Source organism: Carassius carassius, chromosome 4, assembly GCF_963082965.1.
Source record: "Carassius carassius chromosome 4, fCarCar2.1, whole genome shotgun sequence".
Classification (NCBI taxonomy): Eukaryota; Metazoa; Chordata; class Actinopteri; order Cypriniformes; family Cyprinidae; genus Carassius; species Carassius carassius.
The window spans coordinates 27,033,949-27,060,361 of record NC_081758.1 but is presented as its reverse complement, the minus strand read 5'-3'; the positions used below and the strand labels follow the sequence as shown (position 1 = coordinate 27,060,361).

At 36.0% G+C, this 26,413-nt stretch overlaps 4 protein-coding genes and 5 non-coding genes across 9 annotated transcripts in view; 1 reads left to right on the top strand and 8 right to left on the bottom strand.

Annotated features, from left to right (window-relative positions):
* The window catches only part of LOC132139629 (5'-AMP-activated protein kinase catalytic subunit alpha-1-like), a 16,866-nt gene extending 11,189 nt beyond the window's left edge, over positions 1–5,677 (bottom strand). Inside the window, exons 1-3 of the mRNA XM_059548127.1 lie at positions 5,510–5,677; positions 1,902–2,043; positions 980–1,073 (exon numbers count right to left, since the gene is read on the bottom strand). Coding sequence (XP_059404110.1) covers positions 980–1,073; positions 1,902–2,043; positions 5,510–5,606 — 333 coding nt within the window. The 5' untranslated portion in view covers positions 5,607–5,677. The remainder of the gene's footprint in view (positions 1–979; positions 1,074–1,901; positions 2,044–5,509) is intronic.
* A 4,374-nt stretch (positions 5,678–10,051) lies between these two features.
* LOC132139627 (kynurenine--oxoglutarate transaminase 1-like) lies at positions 10,052–17,056 on the bottom strand. Its single transcript, XM_059548125.1, has 15 exons — positions 16,923–17,056; positions 15,350–15,916; positions 14,986–15,075; positions 14,816–14,874; positions 14,017–14,164; positions 13,728–13,877; positions 13,503–13,589; positions 13,289–13,414; positions 12,237–12,357; positions 12,078–12,154; positions 11,846–11,935; positions 11,575–11,761; positions 11,025–11,101; positions 10,838–10,924; positions 10,052–10,393 (listed from the first exon to the last, which is right to left on the bottom strand). The coding sequence occupies exons 4-15, from the start codon at positions 14,866–14,868 to the stop codon at positions 10,334–10,336; spliced, it is 1,263 nt and encodes a 420-aa protein (XP_059404108.1). The 5' UTR covers positions 14,869–14,874; positions 14,986–15,075; positions 15,350–15,916; positions 16,923–17,056; the 3' UTR covers positions 10,052–10,333.
* Positions 17,057–19,442: 2,386 nt separating this feature from the next.
* LOC132139628 (surfeit locus protein 1) lies at positions 19,443–21,937 on the top strand. The gene is made up of 9 exons (XM_059548126.1): positions 19,443–19,602; positions 19,743–19,812; positions 20,320–20,447; positions 20,539–20,621; positions 20,703–20,894; positions 20,984–21,056; positions 21,216–21,378; positions 21,491–21,572; positions 21,770–21,937. Exons 1-9 carry the CDS (start codon positions 19,540–19,542, stop codon positions 21,834–21,836), a joined length of 921 nt encoding a protein of 306 aa, XP_059404109.1. The 5' UTR covers positions 19,443–19,539; the 3' UTR covers positions 21,837–21,937.
* Positions 21,938–22,784: 847 nt separating this feature from the next.
* Positions 22,785–26,413, bottom strand: LOC132139625 (large ribosomal subunit protein eL8). Its single transcript, XM_059548120.1, has 8 exons — positions 26,390–26,413; positions 25,519–25,639; positions 25,155–25,304; positions 24,509–24,649; positions 24,082–24,161; positions 23,690–23,820; positions 23,407–23,476; positions 22,785–22,926 (listed from the first exon to the last, which is right to left on the bottom strand). Exons 1-8 carry the CDS (start codon positions 26,390–26,392, stop codon positions 22,822–22,824), a joined length of 801 nt encoding a protein of 266 aa, XP_059404103.1. The 5' UTR covers positions 26,393–26,413; the 3' UTR covers positions 22,785–22,821.
* Positions 23,567–23,638, bottom strand: LOC132140128 (small nucleolar RNA SNORD36). The gene has a single exon (XR_009433721.1). It is a non-coding gene; the product is annotated as a small nucleolar RNA SNORD36 (small nucleolar RNA).
* LOC132140127 (small nucleolar RNA SNORD36) lies at positions 23,941–24,017 on the bottom strand. Its single transcript, XR_009433720.1, has one exon. It is a non-coding gene; the product is annotated as a small nucleolar RNA SNORD36 (small nucleolar RNA).
* LOC132140130 (small nucleolar RNA SNORD24) lies at positions 24,755–24,826 on the bottom strand. Its single transcript, XR_009433723.1, has one exon. It is a non-coding gene; the product is annotated as a small nucleolar RNA SNORD24 (small nucleolar RNA).
* Positions 25,380–25,451, bottom strand: LOC132140132 (small nucleolar RNA SNORD24). The gene has a single exon (XR_009433724.1). It is a non-coding gene; the product is annotated as a small nucleolar RNA SNORD24 (small nucleolar RNA).
* LOC132140129 (small nucleolar RNA SNORD36) lies at positions 25,714–25,784 on the bottom strand. The gene has a single exon (XR_009433722.1). It is a non-coding gene; the product is annotated as a small nucleolar RNA SNORD36 (small nucleolar RNA).

The following is a 26,413-nucleotide window of genomic DNA, read 5'->3' as shown; positions in this document are numbered from 1 at the left end:
AAGAAAATACTGAACAGGCACAGCAAGCACACTGTTTATTAAAAGAAAAATACTGGGATGGGTGTTTATGAATGTATTTCTGAAGGGAACTGACTGTCTTAAGAAAAGTTTCTTATCAATGCTGTTCCATAAGCGCCACCTGCTTGTCAGAGAGTGAACATGCATTCTCATTCAAGCCTGTCTGCTGTTTTTGTTTTGTGCAGATTTGTTTTAGCATAATTTTGCAAAGCTAAAGTCAGACCATTCTGTTTTTGCTTTAAATGTTGAAGATGGAATGAAATTTAAATCACAAACTGCTCATGATACATGTGTTTGTATCCTGATTAAAATGCTAATTTTAATGCTATTTTTTTTTTATTAAATATTTTTAGTTGTAGTAAAAACAACTGCCAATTGTTACAGTTTCATGGCCAGGAAAAATTTATTTTGGGTGTTAAATATTTTTAAGTCACCAGCCATTGGCAAGTGTGGCAAAATGTTAAATTTAGGCCATGCTTGCAAGTGTAGAAATTAGGACCTTCCACATTCTCACAAAACACTGAGATTAATTAATTTATTCTGGCAAGATTGGAAAAGATTATTCCTCAAGCAACATAACAGAATTATGTGTTCAGATGAACCGTAATAAACAAATGTAATGGATTAGTCTTGTGTTATGCCAATGCAATTAAAGTTTGTGTTAATTTAAACAAATAGGAAATTACTTGCATTCTATTTCGGATTTCAATATTACAGATCATTTAAACCTAAATTATATGGCTATTGGTTAACTATAGTTATCAAAATTATATTTTTTGTTGAGCTCTGATGGTTTGACAATAATACAAATGCTCTATGACGTATTTGTTTATCAATGACAGTGGCATTTATTCTCTCACTTTCTGCGGGTCACTCTGTTCTGCAAAACTGAAATACTACATTCACTCCACTCCATTTGCTGGCACTAATCAAAACCCACAAATGAACACCGAAGATGTACCTTTCCATTTTTACAGATGTAGTCAAAGAGTTCTCCTCCTGACACATATTCCATTACCATGAAGATGTCTGTTGGGGTGCTGATGACTTGGTAACTGCCAAAAAAACAAAAAGAAAACGCACACATTTGTACAGAATACAGGTCATTGGTTCTGTCAGTGTAGTCATAGTGAAATGCATCTAAGCTATAAAAAAAACTGAAATATGTACAAAATATTTAAATCATTCTTTAAATAAATAAATAAATAAACTATTGAACTTTACTGAACTTTTCCTCTCTAGTACTGATTTAGTGATGAATTAAGGCATATTTTAAGGCTTAGATTTTGTGTCTTCACTTCTAATATTTTTTTTTTACTCTTCATATGAGAAAAGTCAAATAATCCCTAATGTTTTTGAAGCATGGCTGGATAGCTCTGACATTCCTGTGTCTTTTCTAGCCACAGTACATACAAACAGCTCACATGTACACACACAACTAACAAGGTGACAGAGTAGACTGACCACCAGGGGTGTGCAAAAGAAGGAATTTGATGATCTGGGTTGAATTTTACTTGCAAATTCACATTGATTTTATACAAGAGTTCAAACGAGTAGTTAACATTAAGTGACTTACATTTTAGTGCAGTACTCGATTTGGTTAATGAAAATAGCCCCAAACAAAGATCACAGCAGAACTGTCGTGCATATCTGAGCAACACACAGCGGTTTTGTTACTGAATGATTCAGCGTTTTTGAATGAATCATTTAAGTTAAGAATTCAGTAGTCCATTCATAAAGACAGGCATTCATTCTCAAAAAAAAGAAAAACTCAAAACAATTACGAATAGGTCAAAAAGAGTTGCACATTCTAGCCTCGAAATAGAACATTGTAAATACATAATCTGTGTATCAGAATACAGGTGGAATGAATTAGTACTCACAGTTTGATTATATGTGGGTGACGGAAGAGTTTGAGGTTCTGGATCTCGCGTCGAATCTTCCCCACAACATCCAGACTGCGGATCTTCTGCCGGTTCAGAATCTTCACTGCCACCTGGTGCTTGGTCAACTCATGCTGGCCCACTGCACAGACAGGTAGAAGAAACACGTTTGTGAAGGCTTGCACTGGTCACTGGAGAACATACAATAAAATGTCCAATGTCTTTATGAAAAAGACCCACATGTGCCAGTGGGTGACAGGTCTGTTCTGATAGGGCAATGGACAGTAGTGGAAAAATGGCTAAACACAAATAATAAAATCCAAGCAAGCATTTAACCATGCATACTTATGATAGCAAAATAAAGAGGCTTTAGAAAAGGAGCAGAAAGCGTTCTCTCAATCTTCTGTTGTTGGCAAGGACTACTTGTACAAACCGTACAAATCCAGGTCACTTGGTAATTTGGCTAAAACTAATACTTTATTTCACCTTGTGTTTGTTCCATACTGATAAATCACTCATTTGCTGTTTTTAAGCCCAATCAATTTCCAAATTGTTAGGCCAATGCTGTTTAAGGTAATAATGATAACTACTACAATATATTGTTGTTTGATATTGTCAATACTGGTTTTACATTTGTGTTTACTTTTGTACCATAAACACTGCTACTGTAAAAGTTGTGTCCTGAAGTAACTCTGAAGATACATTGAGCTAAATGATGCTCAAAGTGCTGAAAATCAACACCTTTGAAGCTTGCAGTTACTGTGTGAAGTTCACCGCACATTTTTATTACATTTTTCCATAAACTATTTTTTTACATAAACTAGTTTCTTATAAGGCTAGATATTGCTGCATCAGTAAGTGCTGAAGGCCGTGCGTACACTGAACCATTCCTAGAAGATGTGTATTGTCTCAGTTAAGTTGCAAGATTTAAAAAGGTACTCATTAGATTGGTCATTAGTAGTTACATTGTTCTGTCAGTCATATAACAACTTCCCTTTTCTCAGAAATTCTTATACACAACAAACACACTTCTGTCATGAAATCTTTGGTCTGAATCATTTATTGCCTCATAACCCAGGCAGCATTGCTTTCAGGTTAGGAAGCCATGATTTAGTGTTTTCTCACTGTTGAAAAAAGGCATTTCATTATTGCATCAGATTTCGTGTGGAAAAAATAATAATAATAAGAAGGAAACATGGCCAAGAAAGATTGGGCTTTTTGAAATGTTGGCTGCTACTTGGCAAACATACAGTTATAAGTAGGCCTGTGACTGGGACTATTTTGATTAGCCAAATCAATTAATCTGCCTTCATTTAACCTTATCTGCTTAAAAGCTCATTTTTATTTTTAACATCCTGCCTAATGTTGTCCTTCAAACAGTGTATCTATGTAGGCCATGCTATACATTATATGCAACAAAAGGCTTAATATAAACATTACATTCTAAAACGTGACCATAAATAATAAAGAGAAAAAGAAGCACAGACTAAACAAACACACACATTCACTTATCTGGATAAAGTAATTGTATTACATTTATACTTTATTACAACCATCCCTTTACATTTACAGCTCTAATAAAAATATAACGATAGTAGACGGAGTACATTTGGGACATGTGTACAGTTGAAACACCTTAAAATAACTTGCGTGCACAGGAACCCCGAGCCCTGATCTTTGCTCCACACATGCTTATTAGCGTTCTCTTTGATTATGGGAAATTTGAAAGGTGTGTGTGTGTCTTTCCACTCTGAAGATATTTTTTTTTCTTCCCAATGTGAGATTTTCATTTCACTATGACCCTTCCACAATGAATAGCTTAGTATCCTTTTATGAAACTAAATGTATATCATTGCAAACATTACCCTGTGCTCTAAAAATATACATTTTATGACACCGTGCCATGCAAGGTCTTTGCATAATCTAGAGAAATGTGCGAGTAAGTATATCAACTGTACCCGGATTTGCATCACATGCTTGCCGTTTCGTTGTACAGTGCAATGATAATAGGTTAAAAGTCACATTTACACACATGCTACGCAAATTATGTTTAAAAAAATTATATGAGATATTTCAACTGTCTATTATTAAGGGACATATTTTCTAACATGAATGTTAAAAGTAAAAACTGTGAAAAATACCAAGGTGGTAAAGTGGGTACAGTTGATCCACCCTTTATGGGTCACTATAAATGAATCAGGCTGATGGTGTCTGTGTGTGTGTACTGATATTACCTACGTTATGGGGACCTAATGTTCCCCACAAGGAAACAAGCTTCATACAAAAAATACATCATACTTCATACAGACTGACTGAAAATGTAAAAATACAGAAAATTACGAGTGATGTGTACGTAGGTTAAGGGGTAGGGTTATAAAATATACTGGTGTGTAGGGGAATGAAATATACTGCATGTACAGTATAAAAGCCTTATGGAATGTCCTATAATACCTGTGTGTGTTTGTGTCTGTGTGTGTGTGTGTATGTGTGTGTTAGGCAACAGTCAGTGAGTTGACTTTGTATTTTTACTTTGAGTTTACAGTTTAGATTTGTACTGTTTGCAACATCTTTTTCAGTGTTAAATATTTTTTTTTTTGCAATTTTTTTTTTAACTCAATCTGAATTAAATCGAATAAATAAATCTGAATTAAAAATAAAAAAAATCCACAACTGTAATTGATCACATTTGCAATAAATGGTTAGCGAGCTTTAGAGCATTAAGAATGGGTGATTCAACTTTATCATGGTAACGTTACTGACAAAAATTCATATTATTTACACTCGCAAAATAAATATGTGTAAAAATCACTCCATTTCAGCATCTAGAATTTATGTAGTGATGAAAAAAAGCTGAAAATGTCTCTTTACTGTATTCAGTCTACACTACATGTTAGATGTGTTTCGTCCAGAGAAATGCGTTTCTCACTTCTGTAAAGAGACGTGACTGGCGGGTGCTGTATTTTCAATCAATGATCAAATTTGCTGACGATTATTCTCAGTCAACTTTATCATTACGTTGTTACACTCCTAGTACATACGAAGGCCATTAATTGGCATAAATATACATATCAAACTTGATTTATTAAGTCATAAAGACAATTATGGATCACACAAAACGAGCAAGAAGTTTTTTTTTCATCTGACTAAAAGCATGCCAAATTTACTTTTTTTTATTATTTAAATAAACTACTTTCTTGTCATTCTGATGAAGACTTTATGAGTAGCTGCACCTATAGCTGTTATTTGGCCAGTGCACGAGCGAGTTTATCAATCCTCATCAAACTGCAACTTCAGAATACTAATCACTTCATAAACGATGAAGCTAATCAGGTTAGCTTCGCCCAATCCCTCTACAAACCACACTAACACAACACATGCACGCAGATATTCAGAAAACCACGTAAGCATCGAATGGCTGACACTATGAAGGCTGATCACAGCAGAAAGCTTTGCTGTTTAATGTTTGTTTCATAACTAACGTTGCACTGTCATTAGCCAACCAGTGCTGCAGCTTGTGCTTCTGCTTTAGCCGCATTTAAAGCCTCGATCATCGCCAGTTTAGCTTTACTGTTTTCAATAGAGCTGTAACACGAAACCCCAACCTTTACCTTTGACTTTTCCAAACGTTCCCACTCCTAGTGTGTCTCCGAGAATATAATGTCCGATTTTCACCCTGCCTTCATGTTTCTGTTTGTCCGTCGCCATCTTCGCTCTGAGGCACTACATGAGAGAGGCAGCAGCGGGACGGGACGAGGCGAGGGCGGGGCCTAGAGCGGGGGCGGGGCCGAGAGTGGCGTCTCGACTGACAACTACGGGGACAGAAGAGCGCGCCAAAACAACAAGCGCCAAACGATTGGATCAATGTTTAATACGTTATAACAAAATATTTACTAATTGTACCAACAAAATTAATATAATACATTAAATAAAATAAAATTATAATGAATAATAGTAATGTTATATGACGATGATAATAATGTTAGTATTACTATTATTATTATAGCCGGAATGAGTGATTAACTGGCTAAATCTAAGTGTTTTTTACTGTGGTAGCCTACATTATTGGTCAAAAATGAAAACAATTAGAATACAATCATTATAAAAAGTTAATTCACGGTAATGAAAAGATAAACTGAAAATAATGATTAGAGAAATTTCTGTTCTCCTGATGTACACAAAAATAATTATTATTATTTTGGTTAAATTATTATTAATGATTGAAAAAAAAACTTTTATCCAGCAAATGATGTTAAATTGATAAGTAATAATTCAATTCAATTCAAGTTTATTTGTATAGCGCTTTTTACAATACAAATCGTTACAAAGCAACTTTACAGAAAATTATGTTTCTACAATATTTAGTAGTAGCTAGTAGTTTGTGCACGTTTGACAGGATTTTAGAAAAAATAAAAAATTATAATAATAATACAAGACGTAGTCAGCTAGAGGATGAACTATCAATATTATTAATTAATAGTAATTATATGATGCAGTCACACATGTAGCAATATTTGTTAGTTCTGTTTGTTGATTCAAGGTTAGGATCATCTGGGGTCCTCTGAGGGTCAGCATCATCTCTTCTCAGGTGTTCTGGATCCAGACTGGAGCTTGTGTAAATCCTAATTACCACGGGATGTAAATCCCGTGGCAAAACATAGAAACAAAATAGAGACATCATTAGCATAGCTGCTGATCCAACAAAGTAAAATTAGTTTAACCCAAGCTAAAGAATAAAAATGCAGATGCAACTACACTCACAATTTAAGAGATACATTATTCGAATGCTTGGTGAAAGAGATGCGTTTTTAATCTAGATTTAAACAGAGAGAGTGTGTCTGAACCCCGAACATTATCAGGAAGGCTATTCCAGAGTTTGGGAGCCAAATGTGAAAAAGCTCTACCTCCTTTAGTGGACCTTGCTATCCTAGGTACTACCAAAAGTCCAGCGTTTTGTGACCTTAGGGTGCTTGATGGGTTGTAGCGTGGTAGAAGGCTAGTTAGGTACGCAGGAGCTAAACCATTTAGGGCCTTATAGGTAAGTAATGATAATTTGTAACTGATACGGAACTTAATAGGTAGCCAGTGCAGAGACTGTAAAATAGGGGTAATATGATCATATTTTCTTGACCTGGTAAGGACTCTAGCTGCTGCATTTTGGACGACCTGTAGCTCTTTTATTGATGAAGCAGGACAACCACCTAGAAGTGCATTACAATAGTCCAGTCTAGAGGTCATAAATGCATGAACTAGCTTTTCTGCATCAGAAACAGATAACATGTTTCGTAGCTTGGCAATGTTTCTAAGATGGAAGAATGCAGTTTTTGTAACATTGGAAATATGATTTTCAAAAGACAATTTGCTGTCCAATATAACACCCAGATTTCTGACTGTAGAGGAAGTAACAGTACATCCGTCTTGCTGCAGATTGTAATCTACAAGATTCTGTGTGGTGTTTTTTGGTCCAATAATTAATATCTCTGTCTTATCCGAATTTAATTGGAGAAAATTATTTGTCATCCAATCTTTTACATTTTTAACACACTCTGTTAGCTTAGATAATTGGGAAGTTTCATCTGGTCTCGTCGAGATATATAGCTGAGTATCATCAGCATAACAGTGGAAGCTAATTCCGTATTTTCTAATAATATTACCAAGGGGCAACATGTATATTGAAAATAGAAGGGGACCTAGGACGGATCCTTGTGGCACTCCATATTTTACTGATGATAAATGAGATGACACCCCATTTAAATAAACAAAATGGTAGCGATCGGACAGGTAGGATCTAAACCATCTTAGAGCCTGCCCTTGAATACCTGTATAGTTTTGTAATCGATCTATGAGTATGTCATGATCTATGGTGTCGAACGCAGCACTAAGATCAAGTAAGACTAGAAATGAGATGCAGCCTTGATCTGACGCAAGGAGCAGGTCATTTGTAATTTTAACAAGTGCAGTTTCTGTGCTATGGTGGGGCCTAAAACCTGACTGAAATTCTTCATACAGATCATTTTTATGCAGGAAGGTGCTCAATTGAGCAGACACAACTTTTTCTAAAATTTTAGACATAAATGGAAGATTTGAAATAGGCCTATAATTTGCCAGTACACTAGGATCTAGTTTTGGTTTCTTAATAAGAGGCTTGATAACCGCCAGCTTGAATGGTTTTGGGACGTGACCTAAAGATAACGACGAGTTAATGATATTGAGAAGCGGTTCTTCGGCTACAGGTAACAGCTCTTTTAGTAATTTAGTGGGTACAGGATCTAATAAACATGTTGTTGGTTTAGATACAGTGATAAGTTTATTTAGCTCTTCCTGTCCTATATTTGTAAAGCACTGCAGTTTATCTTTGGGTGCGATGGATGAAACTGAAGTGTTAGACGCTGTAGAATCTACATTCGCTATTGTATTTCTAATGTTATCTATTTTATCAGTGAAGAAATTCATAAAGTCATTACTATTTAACGTTGGTGGAATATTTGAATCAGGTGGCGTCTGGTAATTTGTTAATTTAGCCACTGTGCTAAATAAAAACCTTGGATTGTTTTGGTTATTTTCAATGAGTTTGTGGATATGCTCTGCCCTAGCAGTAATAAATACATATAAATACATATATTATGTAATAAATACATATATTGTTATATCACAGGTTAAAATGTTGATACTAAATAAAATCAAATGTTGATGCTACATAAAATAAATAAATAAAATAAACAGCTGAACTGCTTCTATATGTATAATTAATGTGTATAGCTTGTATAACTTTATTAGGTACACCTGTTCAATTGCTTGATAACACTAATTGCGATCAGCCAATAACATGGCAGCAACTCAATGCATTTAGGCATCTAGATGTGGTGAAGACGACTTGCTGAAGTTCAAACTGAGCATCAGAATGGGTAAGAAAGAGGATTTAAGTGACTCTGAATGTGGATTGTTTGTTGGTGCCAGACGGGCTTGTCTGAGTATTTCAAAAACTGCTGATCTACTGGGATTTTTTTACGCATAACCGTCTCTAGGGTTTACAGAGAATGGTATGAAAAAGAAAAAAAAAATCCAGTAAGCCGCAGTTGTGTGGACGAAAATGCCTTGTTGATGTCAGAGGAGAATGGGCAGACTAGTTAGAGATGATAGAAAGGCAACAGCAACTCAAATAACCACTCGTTACAACCAAGGTATGCAGCATACCATCTCTGAATGCACAACACGTCAAACCCTGAAGCAGATGGGATACAGCAGCAGAAGACCACACCAGGTTCCTCTCCTGTCAGCTAAGAACAGGAAACAGAGGCTACAGTTCACACAGGCTCACCAAAATCGGACAATAGAAGTTTGGAAAAAGTTGCCAGGTCTGATGAGTCTCCATTTCTGCTGCAACATTCAGATGGTAGGGTCAGAATTTGGGGTAAAGAACATGTAAGCATGGATCTATCCTGCCTTGTCTCAATGGTTCAGGCTTCTGGTAATGGTGTGGGGGATATTTTCTTTACACGTGTGTGTGTGCTGAATGTGTGTATATAAATACACACACATTATATAGAATATGAATACATATACAAGTAAAAATAGCTTTATATATATGTGTGTGTGTGTAAACACAATTTTATTTGGTTGTGATTAATTACCCTTAATTGATCTGACAGCACTAAACACAACCCAAATTTTTTTTTTTTTGCCCAGTGGCTGAATACAGGACAGAACAGATGTTGGGCTATTCTCAGAGTAGGTTAAAAACATAGCAAAGGCAAAATCGTGTGAATGCTTGAATGGTGGCTGGCCCTGTCTTTTATCAAGTGGCTAGTTCCACCGAATCTTTCTTTTCCAGACCACTGACTTTCACACCTTCTCAACAAGCCTGACATTAAAGATCCTCACCATAAAAGGGGTTCCAGATGAAGAAAAAAAAAAAAAAAAACCTTTTAAACAGGGGCGTTACCAAAAAGGTTTGAGAACCACTGGGCCAAGCTGAACCAGCAAGCTGGGTTGTTTATTTAACCCAGCATAATGAAGACATCCCAGCTCTCCCAGATGCTCCGGGAGTCTCTCGCAAATGGATAATATAACACAATTACGTACTCTGCTGTAATAAAGATTTAATCAGGATAAAACCGTATATCAAAAGCAAACAAACAGCAGTGGCAAATCACAAAACAGTATATCTAAAAGTATGAGAGAGCTCCAAACAAAAACATACTATTCTGAAACGTCCTGTAAGAGCTGTGCTTGCACAAGTTCTGCTTGATCCCCTTCTCTAATATTCACTGGGTCTGATTCGGGTTCAAACTGATAAGGCAATACTGACACCACTGTTTACCATACACCAGAGTAGAGATGAAACAATATGAAATTATTATCGATGAAGAAAATCACAAAGTGGTTCTCTTGCTTTTCAGTCTGTGACAGGCCTGTACTGCCTGAATTTAGAATTTTCATTTGCCATCACTCCACTGCCTCAGTATGTCCTCTGCTGCTTGCAGGGTTGAGTTCTCCTATTGATGTTTACAAAAATATTAATTAAATAATATAAACAACATTTTAACAAGGCGAACAGATCACAATAGCAATCACTTTTCCTTATTTAGTATCAAAATGTACTATTCACCACATAAAGCAATGCATATTACATCAGAAATGATCAGGGCTATCGAAGTTTACATGTTAACTTGTGTGATTAAGCAACAGTTTGCTTATCAGAGTTTACTAAAAGTAATTTAAAGTAAAAAAAAAACTTGTAATGATGATAACTAAACTTAATAAAGTCTCTGAAGCATAAAATTCACAATGCAGTAATTTCTAATAAAAAGCTAAGCTAATAAATTAAGCATACATATTTTTATTGTAATTTTATTGTAATATTGTAATTATAAAGAACTTAATTTTTAAAATGTTAAAAATTGTGTTCTGCATAATATTGTTCTTGTGTTAAAAAATACCTTTACGAAGCAGAATCGGATGTATTTCTGGAATTGGTCTTTGTGTTCCGGGCTGAAGAACGCAGACACAGGGATAGTGGCCAGTCCCTATTCAGAAGAGAAGAACTTGAAAAACATATTTTGCTCATAGATGTCATATATGAAAAGATTTTTATAACCAATCTGTAAATGCTATGTTTAAGTTTACCTTCTCTTTTATGAGCCATTTCACAAATCTGTAGTCATAGGGTTCATCTTTAGTATCAGGGTCAGTAAAGTCAACATCTTGTAGAAAAAAAAAAAAAAGTTTATTTTATTATTATTTATGAAATAATGTCAAAACAATGCTATCACAGATGTAGGATTATGAGGATTCCCCAACTCACGGAAAACCTGGAAATATCAGGGAATATGTAACTTTCTGGAAATTAATACAATCTTAAATTACAGAAATATTCTATAATAAATATATATTTACAATTTTATAAAAGATATATATTTATCTTCCAGTCAGTGCTACAATATTTTACCAGCTAGAAATGGCTCTATAATATGATGTAAACCCTATTAAAATTAAGTGTATTTATCCAATAAACATGGAAAGTGTGGGAACAAGCTCAAGAAGAAAATTTTCAAAACAAAAACACAAAAGCACCTCATCTCTGGAATTCTCAAATATAAAAATTGTATTTGTATAATCCATAAAGAAATAGTTCCTGCTTTAATACTTTGTTCTACATTTTTTCACTTTTACGTACCAAGATTTGAGATATCTGCGATCATGAAGTATCCTCCCTGGGGTAGGACAGGTTTTAGTCCAACGCTCTTCAGACAATCTGCAAGCCTCAGCCGCTTTTGATGAAGATCTATGGGGAACTGGTGGAAATAGCTTTCCTCTGTTCCAAAAACATCATATTCCCTCTGAAAACCTACTGCTACAGCCTCCTTAAGAACAACATTAGACAACGTCAGCCAACTAAAAACAAATGACACACACTTGACCCCTAAAACAAAGGAGCACTGTTTTACCTGGGCAGCTGTGGCACAGTGATACACTGAGTTCTGATGGACGGTTTTTAAGTGCTTCAAGATATGCCCTGGTCCCATTGCCCAACCCACCTTAATAAAAATTACAGAGTTATTTAATGACCTGCAAACTGAACCTTATCACCAGGAAACCTTCAGGCAGTCAAAGACATTAAGACAAACAGAGGAAAATAACAATGCAAGAAACAAACCCTGTTCAATTTGACCAGCTCACCTTCCATCCTGTGGCACTGAAAGTCTTGCCTGCACTCCCAATGGTTACAGTGCGTTCCCACATACCTGGCAGACTGGCTGTCAAAAAAAAACAATTCTGTTGCTGTAAAAGTCCACAAAATTGTGATTAATTGCATTACCAACAAAGTATTGTCCTTACCGATTTTCACATGTTTTGTTCCATCATATGTGAGCCACTCGTACACCTCGTCGCTGATGCAAATGATGTCATGTTTAATGCACAAGTCAGCAATCATCTGAAGTTCCTCCTGCTGATAGACCTGCAAGAAACCACAGTTCAGGCTTAGGCTGAACATATCTGTCCCAGCTCAGTGTCAGTTTTTTACAATAAATTAATACTTTTATTCAGCAATGACGCATTCAATTGATAATTGAAAAGTGACAGTTAAGGCATTTACCATGTTATAACAGATTTCTATTATAATAAATGCAGTTTCACACTTTCTAATCATTAAATAATAATAATATAAAAAAAAACTGTAACATGGTTTCCATAAAAATATTAAGCAGAACAACGGTTTTCAACATTGATATTATCAAGAAATATTTATTGAGCATAAGACACTGGAGACCGTAGTAATGCTGCTGAAAATTCAGCTGTCATCACAGGAATAAATTATTCAATATATATATATATATATATATATATATATATATATATATATATATATATATATATATATATAATAGAAAACTGTTATTTTAAATGTAAATAATATTTTGCAATATTACTGTTTTTACTATATTTTTGATCAAATAAATGCATAAGACTTCCTTCATTGAACATAAATTTAAAAAAAAATGTTGACCTCAAACATTTGAACAGTAATGGGTATAAAAATTATCCAAATATAAATCTTATGTAATGTGAAATATAGCATTTTCATTACAGTAACACCTGCCTGTTCAGACATATGTTGTTTCTCTTTTCGCTCTCTCTCTCTCTCTCGCTCTATATATATATATTTATGTGTTTGTGTGTGTGGGTGTGAGTATATATAATGTCATGATGAAAAATGTAAATGGCATTTAAAAGACCTAATTTCTTTGCAAAATGTAATTTTGATTTGGGGTGAAACATGACCCAGATATTTCTTGACAGTTTCAGTGAAACTTGCTCATAAAAGTATATATTGGACAACAGTACAAGTAAGGGTAAAATTTTCCTCCATGTGTTGGTGACTGACTCACCTTGCCAAGAGGGTTATTAGGAGTGTTAATGACAATGGCTTTAGTACGAGGACTAAATTTACTCGCCAACTCTTCAGGAGACAGCACCCAGTCAGCACTGGATAGAACAGGACCAAAGCCTTCCCTCTGTCAATACACAGCTAATATTATTCCAAATAAACATTTTAATCTCAGATCAAGTAAATAGGTCCTGTGACGTGATATATGAACATACTGGTTTAAGGGGCACATATACAGCCGTTCCGCCCGCCATCATTACCATTGGCTGATAACAGTCAAAGAATGGCTCCACAATAATCACCTGTGCAAGAAAGGTGAAAAAATGGGCATTCTGATACCACACATTTTGAACATTAAAGTGACAGTGAGTGTCTTTTTATCTTCTACTAACAATGTAATTTTCTGAATATGAATATTGTCTTTATAACAATAATGTTACCTCATCGCCCTCATCAATAAGAGCCTGAAAGGTGCAGAAAAGTGCTTGATATGCTCCTACAGAAACCAAGATATCCTCCATTGGGTCTATTTCCTGGCCAACAATCCTACTGAAAAATTTGGCCAGGATCTTCACAAGATTTGGGTGGCCCTGCATGACCGCATATTGTAAGATTCTTTAGCAAAACTTTACCAATATAATTATTATATTGTGCAGTGGTTGAACATTTACTAAACAGACAGACTGCAAACTGAAAGCGAACAAAGCACTTGTACTTTTAATGTCTTACAAAAGCACGTGTGTACTGGTGCTTGGAGAAACCTCCATTCAGGGCCTTGCAGAAGGCCTCCTGAATGAAATGAGGAGGGGAGAAATCAGGGAACCCCTGACCCAGGTTCACAGCCTTATAGTCAGCAGCCAGCTGACTGAATTCCACCCTACAGATGACACACAAAAGGTATAACATGCAGGTTTAACATTAAAATGAGCCAACATTTGAGTTCATTTACTTGACTTGACAGTATGTGGGAGTAATAATCTATTCTTCAGGTCGTTTTTGGGTAGATTATTACACAGCTCACTGAAATAATAAAATAGCTAATTGGCCCCATCTTGAGACTTAAAACTGTTATAGCGACTACCGCTTTTAAAAATGGAGGACATTAATAATTTGTATATTTATGGAATGGAAAACATTCGTAGATTACATTGGTTGCATAATATTAATAATAAGAACAATTAAAAAACTGAAAAAATGTCGATTATATTTAGGAAAACTAAATTAAAGAAAATTGCAAAATATAAATTTTTAATATAGCCTACTAAGATTTTTTTTTATGCATAATTAAACAAGTATATTTTGCGGTTGCTGTTGACAGGATGTTTTCTAAGTTAAAATGACTTTTTAGCGGAAACGTAGGCCTAGGCATTCCAATAATTAAATAAAATAACTCCATGTAGGCTATTTACTTATTTGGTTTAGCCAACTTATTAGTGTCGTGTAATAAGCCGGATGTATTGCACTAAATGGCTACAGTCTTGCCTATTTTTTGTCTTTCACTTCATTCAAAGCCATGAAACTTAATTACCATATATTCTTGTCAATTCCTTCAATTCTTCTCGCGTGCAATTTACGAGACATATTGCCCTGCATAATCAAGAAGAAAATAATGCAGTAAGATAAAATGACTGCATATTATTAAACCAAAGCTGATAATGCATATATATGTGTAGCGATCGAGTGTGAAATTTCTCATACCTTATCACGAACACCTGCGTTTACTGATCCGACTGACAGAGAAGATCCATTTACCGCCGCTCTTTTCCGAATGCCAGTGTTTCCGAAACACTTTGTGCAGGATTTCTGCTCGTAAATCACACACACACACACACACACACACACACACACACACACACACACACACACACACACACACAATAAGATGAGAATTACGCCAAATCTCTAGCATTTGAACTGTCTAATGATTCATTGACATGACCGCAGTCTTGTCCTTAGGATTTAGATTCAATTGACAAACGAAGCATAAAATACATTGGTAAATGTCGATTTCATACTGTAATATACAAAACTAAAATACAGAACTCCCCGTTTTGCACCAAACCTTGTTCAGTCACTTTCACCAGCTGTTAACGACGTCCACGTTGACTTCTCAAGCGTCTTCCTCAATAAAACTGCGAGCAGACCTCGTCCAGCTGCACTTTTGTAAGACTACTTCTGCTGTGGGCGGGGCCAGTGACTGCTAACCATAACATTGACAATATAGACCTACATGTTGTCATTTGTAATGATAATTCTTATTGTACAACTTTAAATATACAGAACCGACAAAAGAGGCAGATCGTCTTTTGTCACCTAATCTTTGAATCCTTTCTGCCTATAAGATGGCCTTCTTGAGATCCTCACATAACCCTTTTTCCTTGCCCTGTTTGTGTTTCTCCATCTTGGCATCCTTGCATTTCATAATATTTCTTCTTCGCTTGTTTTTCCTCTTTTGCATCTTCTCCTCTGTGCCCACTTCTTTTTTTTTCCCTGAGCCTGCATTTTCTCCTTTTTCAATGATGCACACAAGAGCTTCTCATTGTCTTTTTATTTTCATGCCTTCAGCTTTGTAGAGAACATTGGTCCACCTCATAGTCTCTTCCTCTTTTTTTGCTTTCCCTTCATCCTTCTCTTTAAACAGGTCATATGATGCTTTTTATAATATTATTTTGTGTATTTGGTGTCACAAAATATGTTGAAATGATTTAATGTTCAAAAAACAAATTATTTTTCAAATACTGTACATTATTGAAGGTCCTCTATTCCCCACCTCTCCCAAACGCATAGTTTTCTACAAAGTCCCTCCTTCTGATGAGCGCAGTCTGCTCTGATTGGCCAAATGACCAGTGCATTGTGATTGGCTGAACACCACAAGCACTTGTTAGAAATGTAAGCACCTTTCCATAATCGCAAGCTTCCTCTTTCAAAATAAATGTAAAGACAGTAAATAATATCCTTAGTTTTAGCATCAGTTCAAGCCCGAAAGGGGAACAGAGTCGCATGACAGACACCGTGATAAAGCTTGTATGTGTTTGCAGAACACAAGCCACGGACGGTTAAGACAGCTGACTCCACTGTCATGTGACCCTATCTCTCTCTCTCTCTCTCTAACACACACACACACACACACACACACACACACACGTGACGTCTGACTCCTCATCTGAACAGTGAATAGTAAATACTTAAACTAATAACATAACATACTTACAGTAGCTGATTCAGAAGCACCAGATTGTCGTAGCAAAGTAAGAATTACCTTCTCTCATGGATTCAGGAAACGGTCATCAATAAAATGCGTTCATGTTCTGTTGTAAGTAATCTTAAAGATTCCTAAATGCTCTACTTTTGAAAGGCCAAATTAAGTGCTTTTGCTTTCACCTTGAAAGACACAGCATCTCCCTGATGGCTGCTTCAACACTAACTACACAAATATTTCTACATAGTGACGTAGACATGTGGGAGCGTGTTTGAACGAGCCGTTTTAAGGGGAGCGTGGCAGAGTCTTGACTTTAATAAATAATCTCTCTTTGGATTTGAGACTTTAGAATTTACAAATTCACAGATCTTTTTAATGCACTAAGAGCTTGTAACACTCCAAAGAGAAAGGAAAAAATGAAATTGCATCATATGACCCCTTTAAGCTGCTCCAGGTGAGCTTTTCTTGCCTCAATGAGTGTTAAAAGCTGTTTGTAGTTCTTGCCAGTAAGTGGAGTCAGCGTTCCTTTCACTTTCCTTTTTTTTTAAATAATACTTTTAATTTATTTTTGCAGCAAAACATAACTTAGCTTCTATAAGCAGTTAACAATTTCTCTGACTTATGGCATTTTTAAAGGGATAGTTCACCCAAAAAATAAAATTCTGTCATCATTTTCTACTTTCTTTTCTTTATTTATAGCAATATAGACAATGCAATTATTATAGCTAGAAAAAAGCTATTGACAATAGATGTTGTTTAAGAAGGGACTTGAAAATATGAAATTGGTCATTTGTTCCATAGACTAGGAACAAAACACTAAATCTTCTATTTGTTAGAAAAGATTGAAAGCGTTTTAACAATGTGCTCTGTAACCCAACACAGCTCTCCAACCTGGAGATCAGGGTACTGTGGTCGACCATGTCAAATGCAGAACTTAAACATAAAAGCACCAAAGCCACAGCTTTTTTTCAGTTTCTAATAAAAGTGCAGTTTCAATGATATGTTGGGACTTAAAACTCGATTGGAATTTTTCAACATCAAATGAGACAATGTTTTCAAGAACCTCAGAAAGAAATGACAAATTAGATATAAGCCTAAAGTTATTAAAATTTGTAGAACTGAGATTGGACCTCTTCGATAATGGAGTTACTGTAGCTGTTTTTAAGTTCCAAGTATATAAACTAGTTTTTAGGATAATTAAAAGATCGTGCTCACACTTGATATCTTGAGAAGATGAAGTTGATCTCAGATGTAAGACAAATAAAATGGGCTGGAAATCACTCCACAGTATCGGGCCGCTTGATCTATCAGGTTGAACAGAATTTCCCAAGAACAGCTTAGATCTTAAATGAACAGTTTTCTCATTAAAAGAAATACACTGTTGTTAACAATGAAACAGAAGCATCAAAAAAAAAAATGCTGACAGAAGGACTGAGCACAGAATTAATAAAAAGCCACGGCTGTGGTTTAGTAACACTACGTTTGGGTTTTAACAGGGCAATAAGCCCTGGTAATCAGTACTGGTTTTACCCCCAGTCCGACGCCCCTGAACGTGTGACCATGAGTATGAATAGGCTCTGGCACCCACTGCACAAAAACAAGTGAATCAACAAGATTTTTTTAATTCAGTTACCAAGCGTTAAGTGGGGCAACATAGATGAATATTAAAATCACCCAACACTAAGATTTTATCAAACCAGTTCATTTAAAATAATTTACTCACCCTCAAACTGAATTAGTTTCATTATTCTGTTTAAGATATTTCAAAGAATGAGGGCAACCAAACAGTTGTTGGTTCCCATTGACTTCCATGGTATAAAATTAATTTGAAAGTCAATAAGGACCAGAAACTGTTTGGTTACATTCTTCAAAATATCTTCTTTTGTGTTCATCTGAATAAAGAAACTCATACAGGTTGAGGGTGAGTAAATGATAACAGAATTTTCATTTTTGGGTGAACTATCCCTTGAAGTAAAGTGATTCAGCATATTAACATTCAAATATTTAAAATTCCTTTGACCAAGATAACACTTTTAGCCGATTTCAATATTTTAGTCCAACTTGAGTATGTACCTGTCCACTAGTCTCCTCAATCTTCTGGTGAAGCCCCTGACGAAGAATATCTGCAACATTAAATGATTCAACTAACAGAAATGAGTCAGTAAAAATGCAAATCAACAAGAATAAAGCATACTGGATGAACTACTAATCTCTTTTTACAAACTACCTTTTACCCTTGTTGTGTCTCTGAAATCCCATTCTGGACAGTTTTTCTCTGAGCTGGAGGTGCGGCAGGCTGAGAGGTCTTTGGGACTGGTTTATTCCTGTTCGCACTCACTTTATCTCCTTTTGTTGGCTTTTTTGTTTGTTCTTCTTTGAAGGAGCACCATCATTTACCCCACTGCCTCAGAATGGAATTAACAGGGGAATTAATGAAACTTTATTAAGTTATTTATTTTAACTACTTACTCTGACAATACAAACTTTGAATGAATTAATAAACCAGCAATAAAATGGCATAACTATTCCAGGTGCCTGTTTAGTATTTACTAATTAATTAATATTCAACTGATAATCCAGAACTTGGCCACAGGGTCTTCCTTTGGCTCCTGGTTGTGAGACACTTTACTTAACGGGTCAACTTCTCAAGGTAATCATACTTCGCAGCAAGCCTGGCCATTTTCTATTATAAACAAATTAACAAATAAATAAATAAATACAAATCAAATATAAATATAAAAAATACAATCGAAAAACTGATGTCATGTTGTAACCGTTTCATCAGCTGAGAATGTGTAGAGGTTTTTTTTTAACCTCCTTAGAAATTACAAATCATTCAGATAAAAACACTGGAATGTGCACTAAATAAATCCAAGCCCTTATAAATTCAGAAACATGCCCCGGCACGTGTTTGTATGATCTTGCGCATGCGCAGGATGGTTCGGAATCCCCGGAAATGGTTACATTGAAAACATTCCCCCGAAAGCACAAGGCAGGTTATGCAGTCGACCTGACAGACAGTTGCTGTTCAGGTTACAACAGTTTCAGCTATCATGAGCGGTTTCAAATTAATGCTGATGTTCTCTAATAGCACATCTAAGATCATTCGATGCAGTGTAAGTTCATTTGAAATTTTCCGCCTCAAAAGCAGTTTACCAATAATAATTTTTTTTTAATCAAAACGTTTGTTGTCAAACACTCATACTTGACAGCTAAAGCTTGTTTAATTTGAAAAGTTTGTTTGTTCTTTTCCCAGACTCTCATCTCACCAAAGAGGAGCCTATTTGTGACAGGACAGGGTCTGTTCAGACGGCAGGATGCCCCAGGTTTTGCTTGCTCACTTTTGTTTGCTACATTACCGTTTCAAACTTTGAGGTTTTAATAACTTGAATAAGTCTCTCATGCTTACCAGGGCTGCATTTGTTTGCAAAATACGTCAAACTGTAATAATGCAGAATATTATATATATATATATATATATATATATATATATATATATATATATATATATATACTTGATATGTATTTAAATCTAATGTAATTTAATCCTGTGATGGCAAAGCTGAATTTTCAGCTGTTCGATTTTTCAGCCGTCACTTTTCATCAATCTACTGCATCCTTGCTGAATAAATGTATTATGTCTTTAATAATAATAATAATAATAATAATAACAATAATAAAATGCCAACCCCAAACTTTTTAAAGGTAATATAAAATAAAAAGGTTAACCGTTAGAGTGAGTTTCTAATAGACTTAATATAGCTGAAATATATTCAGGCATTATGCTTGTGCAGTTTGTGGTTCTAAAGTGTTCAGATGTTTTTTTTCTATAGGTAACATAACCAGGTTTGTTCAACGGTCAAGTTCCACTGTTGCAGGAACCGAGAAAGGAGAAGACTCCTTCCTGAAGTGGTTTCTCTTGTTGATTCCTGCCACAACCTTTTGTCTTGGAACATGGCAGGTACAGGCATGAGCATGGTGTTTAAATGATACAAATCATAACTAAAACAGCAATTAGATTTTTGTGAAAAGCCTTCCCTTTGATTTTGTAGTTGAAACGCAGAAAGTGGAAGTTGGAGCTGATCCGTGAACTTCAGAGTCTGACGACTAAAGAGCCTATCCCACTGCCCATAGAGTGAGTCTCTTTAGAAATCTATGTGCCATAATCTCTAGTGTTTCTAGGATGAACTGGTGATGTAATCTGTGTGTGACACAGTCCTATGGAAACTAAGCAGCTGGAATACAGGAGAGTAAAGGTGCGTGGACACTTCGACCACTCTAAAGAGCTGTACGTCCTGCCCCGCTCCCCGGTGGACCCTGAGAGAGAGGCTCGGGAGGCAGGCAGGATTTCCTCCAGCGGGGAGAGTGGAGCTAATGTCATCACACCATTCTACTGTACTGATCTGGGGTACAAACACACACTATTTGAATTTCACTTAATTACACTTGCGTTGCACTCTGATATGGGTGTGTAAAAACCTTCAATCAAATTTTTAGGATCACTATCTTGGTGAACAGAGGTTACGTACCAAAAAATAAGATCAGGCCAGAAACCAGGATGAAGGGACAGGTAATTCTGTCTTTAGCTCTTCTGAATCAAATCTAGGCATAAACGTTATCAATAGATAAACAGGTCTTTCTTTATTAATTTTATCGTTGAGATTTTTTATTTTTCATATTCATTTTTGTATGATTTAAATGTTAAAGAGGAGTTTATGTTTTTTAAAAGGTGACTGAGGATGTGGATCTTGTTGGTGTGGTGCGTTTAACTGAGCAGCGGAAACCATTCATCCCTCAGAACAATGTGGAGGCGAATAGGTGGCACTATCGTGACCTGGAGGCCATGGCGACGGTCACTGGTGCTGAGGAAATCCTCATTGATGCTGTACTTGGTTAGAGCTGCTCTTAATATTAATATTTGGTGAATGTATGGTGTTCAAACTTATAAAATGTTTTGATCAGAAAAGTAGGTGAGTCTTTAAATCTCATTTTTTTTTCATTCAGACAGCACGATTCCTGGTGGGCCAATAGGAGGACAGACAAGAGTGACCTTGAGGAATGAACACATGCAATATATCATCACATGGTTTGTTTAATTTAACACATTACTAATCTATTGCTATGCCTTAAAACAGAACCTGTTTTTATTTAAATCCTGCATTACTCTTACATTGCATTTACCATTGAATTGAAGAAGAAAGTTTAAAAACTATTTAGGAACTATTTGATTGTAATCTTAAAGATGAGCATGAGGTGAACTATTCTTTGTTGTTCTTTTTTTAGGTATGGATTGTGTGCCGCTACCTCCTACATGTGGTACGCAAAATTCATTAAGCGTATAGCTTTATGAAATATATTCAGCACTTTGCCCTTCTGGAATATACGCTTTAGAATTATAAAGCACTTATGTTGAACTCATTACTGTTAATAAAAACTTGGATGTCAAAATTAGTTTGTGTGTTTGTGCATGTGTATGGTTCTAATGCATTACTTTGATGGATACAAAAGCTGTCAAGGCAAATGTAGCCTCTAGAACAGTGGTTTTCAAGGAAGGGGCCACAGGATGAATTGTAAAAAAAAAAAAATGTAATACTAAAAGTTAAATTAAACAACTCATATATTGTCCTCTCAATATTTTAATAAATGCACATAGGAGGCCAAATCAGAATTTCACATCTTAAAAAAAAAAAAAAAAGTTTAAAAACCTCACTCAACACACACTTAAAACATGTAGAAATACCATTAGTATCTACACCTAAATGTTCAAAAATCTTTTCTAATTGCATGTATTTTCTTAAGCTTTAACCTCTTAATGGTCACCCATCCACTCTGTGGTACAAGTTTACTTCTATATTATAATTAAATCCTAATCTAAATCAAACTATACATCATTGGAACGTTCTAAGACTACTAAATAGATATTTTACCAATGTTTTTTGTAAAAAGAAAAATCGTAGAAAAAAAGATTAATTTAAGAGTGCACCTTAGAAATCTACATCATAACTGGAGTTCTGACCTTTGTCGAAGTCTTTTGTACCTTTCACAATTTAGAAATAATAAAATTATATATCAATTGAGAACTTAATCTCAAAGCTCATCCTTTGAAACCCATTTTCAAATCAGAAATTGCATTACCATGAAAATGGTACATCAATGTTACAAAATGTTTTGTTTCATGAATCATAAAAATGTAAGTTTCGATCGTGTACTTTCAAGTCTGTTAAAAAATTTGAGTGACCGTTAAGGGGCTAAATAAAAGCAACAAACACACTGAAAGAACCAGTCAAACTTCAACCAGTTTTGTGGGAACAGTTTTATTTAAACAAGACAGGAGCTCAGCCCAGTTTAGTAGCCAGCTCCTTGGCCTTTGCCTTCTCAATTTTTGCAATGCGAGCAGTTGACTTGTGACCCAGGACATTGCCTCCCCAGTGACGACGGATCTGAAGAGAGAATGGAAGCAGGAGAAGAAAAATTATGATTTTAATGCCTTGCGAGCTACCTCAGCTATATTCATGGTGAGAACAAGGTTAGTGAAGTTAAATTACATTTTTAAATTTGATCTTGCATAATTCTAAAATAAAATCTGGTGTTCATTAATCTTTCCATAAGTCAACAGAAAAATGAATTCTGACAGAATTTAAACTATTACAATCCATCAAAATATGCTTCAAAAGATAATGGATTTTATCAAAGAACAAACAGAAAACTATGGGGTAGTCTGGAATGTCCTATTCAACAGCGAGTGTAGACAATATGATCGCATCGATTTTCAAAGTGGGTACAACATTTTATGAGAAACAAATTCAAACAAATTATAAAATCTGAATTACATTTAGAGATCAGTTATAGTAAACTAATTGAAACCCCATCAAGTTGTAAGTTGATAAATCAATAGTTTATCATCAGAACTGATAACTGACCTCCTCGTATCTGTCATTGTAGTTGGTCTTGATGGCCTCCACCAGTTTAGCAAGAGCTGCTTTGTCTTCGCTGAAGATGTGAAAAAAAAAAAAAAAAAACATCTTAACCACAAAGGTCTTGTGTCCATGATGCCCAGATCATTAATCAACTGCAAATCATTTAGCTCAGGGTTAAAAAGCTCATTTGAAACCACATGGTTGTTCAGCTGAAGAAATTCAGACATCATAGCCATAGGAAGTGCAGCACAGGAAAGTTAAACCTGAGTGTGTGTGTGTTACTCACGGGTTGGTCTGTGTGAAGGCAACAGAGGTGCATGTCTTTCTGTGCACCAGTTTGCCTAATCTGGCTTTGCCCTTGACAATGCAGTATGGGACTCCCATCTTACGGCACAGAGCAGGCAAGAACACCACCAGCTACAAAGAGAATTACTCCAAATCAATCACGCATCGACATCCATCCTCACATTCAGCAGTCTAACAAATCAAAAGCCAAAACAACTCTAAAGAGTCATTACAGAAATACTCCTGTGGGTTGTTGCTCAGGGTTAAAAAGCTCGTATTTTTGATCTTCAGTTTGAATTCAGGTGAAGAAATTCAAGACATCACTGCAGACAACCACAACATTATTTGACAAGATGTATACATGCTGTAGAAAAACAACCGAGAGACATTCACCTCAATGGGATCCACATCGTGAGCAATAATGACCAGCTGTGCCTTCTTGCTTTCCACTAGTGTGGTCACGGTGTTCACACCTGAGAATAAACCGAAGTGTTAAACTGATATTAAAGCCACATGATATACAGCAGTTGTGCTCAAGCAGGGCTCAGTCTCACTAGGATGCTGTAGCAAACATCCAAGGGCTCCCCATTAAAATTATTTATTAATCCCAATTAAAATGCTAATAACTCAGTTTAACATAAGTACCAGAGGTACATATCAGCTTAGATAAGAGGGTCATCAAATATCATCTTGAAAAAAAGAAAAAAAAGGTGGGCCTTAGAGTCGAAAAGGTTGAGAATGATGAAGGCAACTCGTAACTCTGGAAAGGGCTGGACCTTTCGTTGTCTTCAAAGAAAAGACACTTTTTAAAAAGACCCACCTGCACGGAGGACTGGTGGCCTCTTAGTGGGCACGTCTCCCTTTCCAGCAGCCTTCTGTTCAGCACGAGCCAGCAGTCTCTGTTTCTTCTCCTGCTTGGTCTCGGGCCTGTACTTGTGGGCCAGCTTGAACAGCTGGGTAGCTACAGAAATAATTTACATTTATTTAACATTTTGGTGAAAACTTAGGTCATCAGTAATATCACAATACAGTTCAAATTAAATTTTAAGCAGCAGCAATATAATCGTGCATCAGTGATCTTGGTGGAAATTGTCAGCATTGACTATTCAGATAGCAAATATTCTTCACATCATCTGCACATTCCCAAACGTCTAAAGCATTTAGAGGTCGACCAATATCTTGTTTTCAATGATTAACTGAGGCTTATATTTGCTTGGTGGAATTAATGACAAATAAAACAACTATTTAATTCCTCTGTGAGAAATACAGTAACAACATGGTTAGGTCATTGTTAATTTTCTAAGTACAGCACTCTTACATCAAGATTTTATTGTTCATATTACTGACTAAATTCTCAATTGATTAGTTATTGATAACATCCACTACTATCCATCGACCTCTACATGCATCGTTGTATTAACAACAGCAGAAAGACGTAGGAGACTTAAGTCAAGCAAATAACTCACCAGTCTGGCGGTCCAGAGCCTGGGTGAACTGGTTGATCGCAGGGGGGACCTTCAGACGTTTGTAGAGAATGGCCCGCTGGCGCTGCAGCCTGACGTAACGTGGCCATTTCACAAATCGGGTCAGATCCCGCTTCGGCTGGATGTCCTGACCTGGAGATTAAAAGTGCATGACTTTCATTAGCATTAGGATCAACAAACTCTCAGGTACTTTCAAGACATAATATGTGCATCAGCGATCTTGGTGGAAGATTGTCTGCATTATGGTTAAGATAGCAAATATTAATGTCATCATCTGCACTTATTTGACAGCTACACTTTAAATCACTTACGACTCAGTCTCATCTATGGTCCAGTTGTTACTCACCAATGCCAAAGTTCTTGGGCCTCTTCTCAAACAGGGGATTCACGACTTTCTTGGCCTCATGCTTCTTGGCCACTGAAGGGGCTGGAGCCACCTTCTTCCCCTTACCCTTTTTCCCCTTAGGCTGTGGAGAGAAGCACGAGACTTCAGCTCATCATCCAAAATGGGCAGAAACTTGAGAAATATAATTCTGTGGCACATGCTCAGTTTTTATAAAAATGAGTTCTACACAAAAGGTTCAGGTGAAGAAATTCAAGACATCACTGCAAGAGCCAAAACAAAATTACTACCGGTTGTCAAAACACAGTGACAAACGTTCTATCAACTTTACCACTTTAGCATCCAAGAGATACCCGCTTGACCAACTACAGCACGGTCACTAAACATGATTAGATCTTTAATTGACCAACAGGTGTATAATAGTGTACAATACAGCAACACATGCGTGTTTAATAAGCACCACTGGGCCGATCCGATTCATTTTTGGCCTACAAATCAGTCCGCCAACAGGTTAGCATTCGCGTTGGAGCCCACAGTTAAGGTTTTTCACAATAATAAACATGTTAATTGAAAAGATATAGTCAAGTGTGTCCGTATTAATACAACGGATAATAACGTTTAACGGCTTACGATCTAACGGCGCCACAACTCGAGGCGTCAATGCCGACGGTAAACGGTCACTACACAGCTCACCTAAGGTCTCGCATTCTTCTTTAAAATCCTTAAAATCATCACAATTTTCATTCAGAGAGCAAGCGTCGGTGTTTTATTTCCCATAACCAATATTTTATGAGTCAGGCAACACACTACAAAACTGGATGCTAAAGGATTTATGAGAGTAGCGGCTTCCCAGTCAAACCCATCCAACACTCACCATGTTGGTTCAGACGGAAAGGAA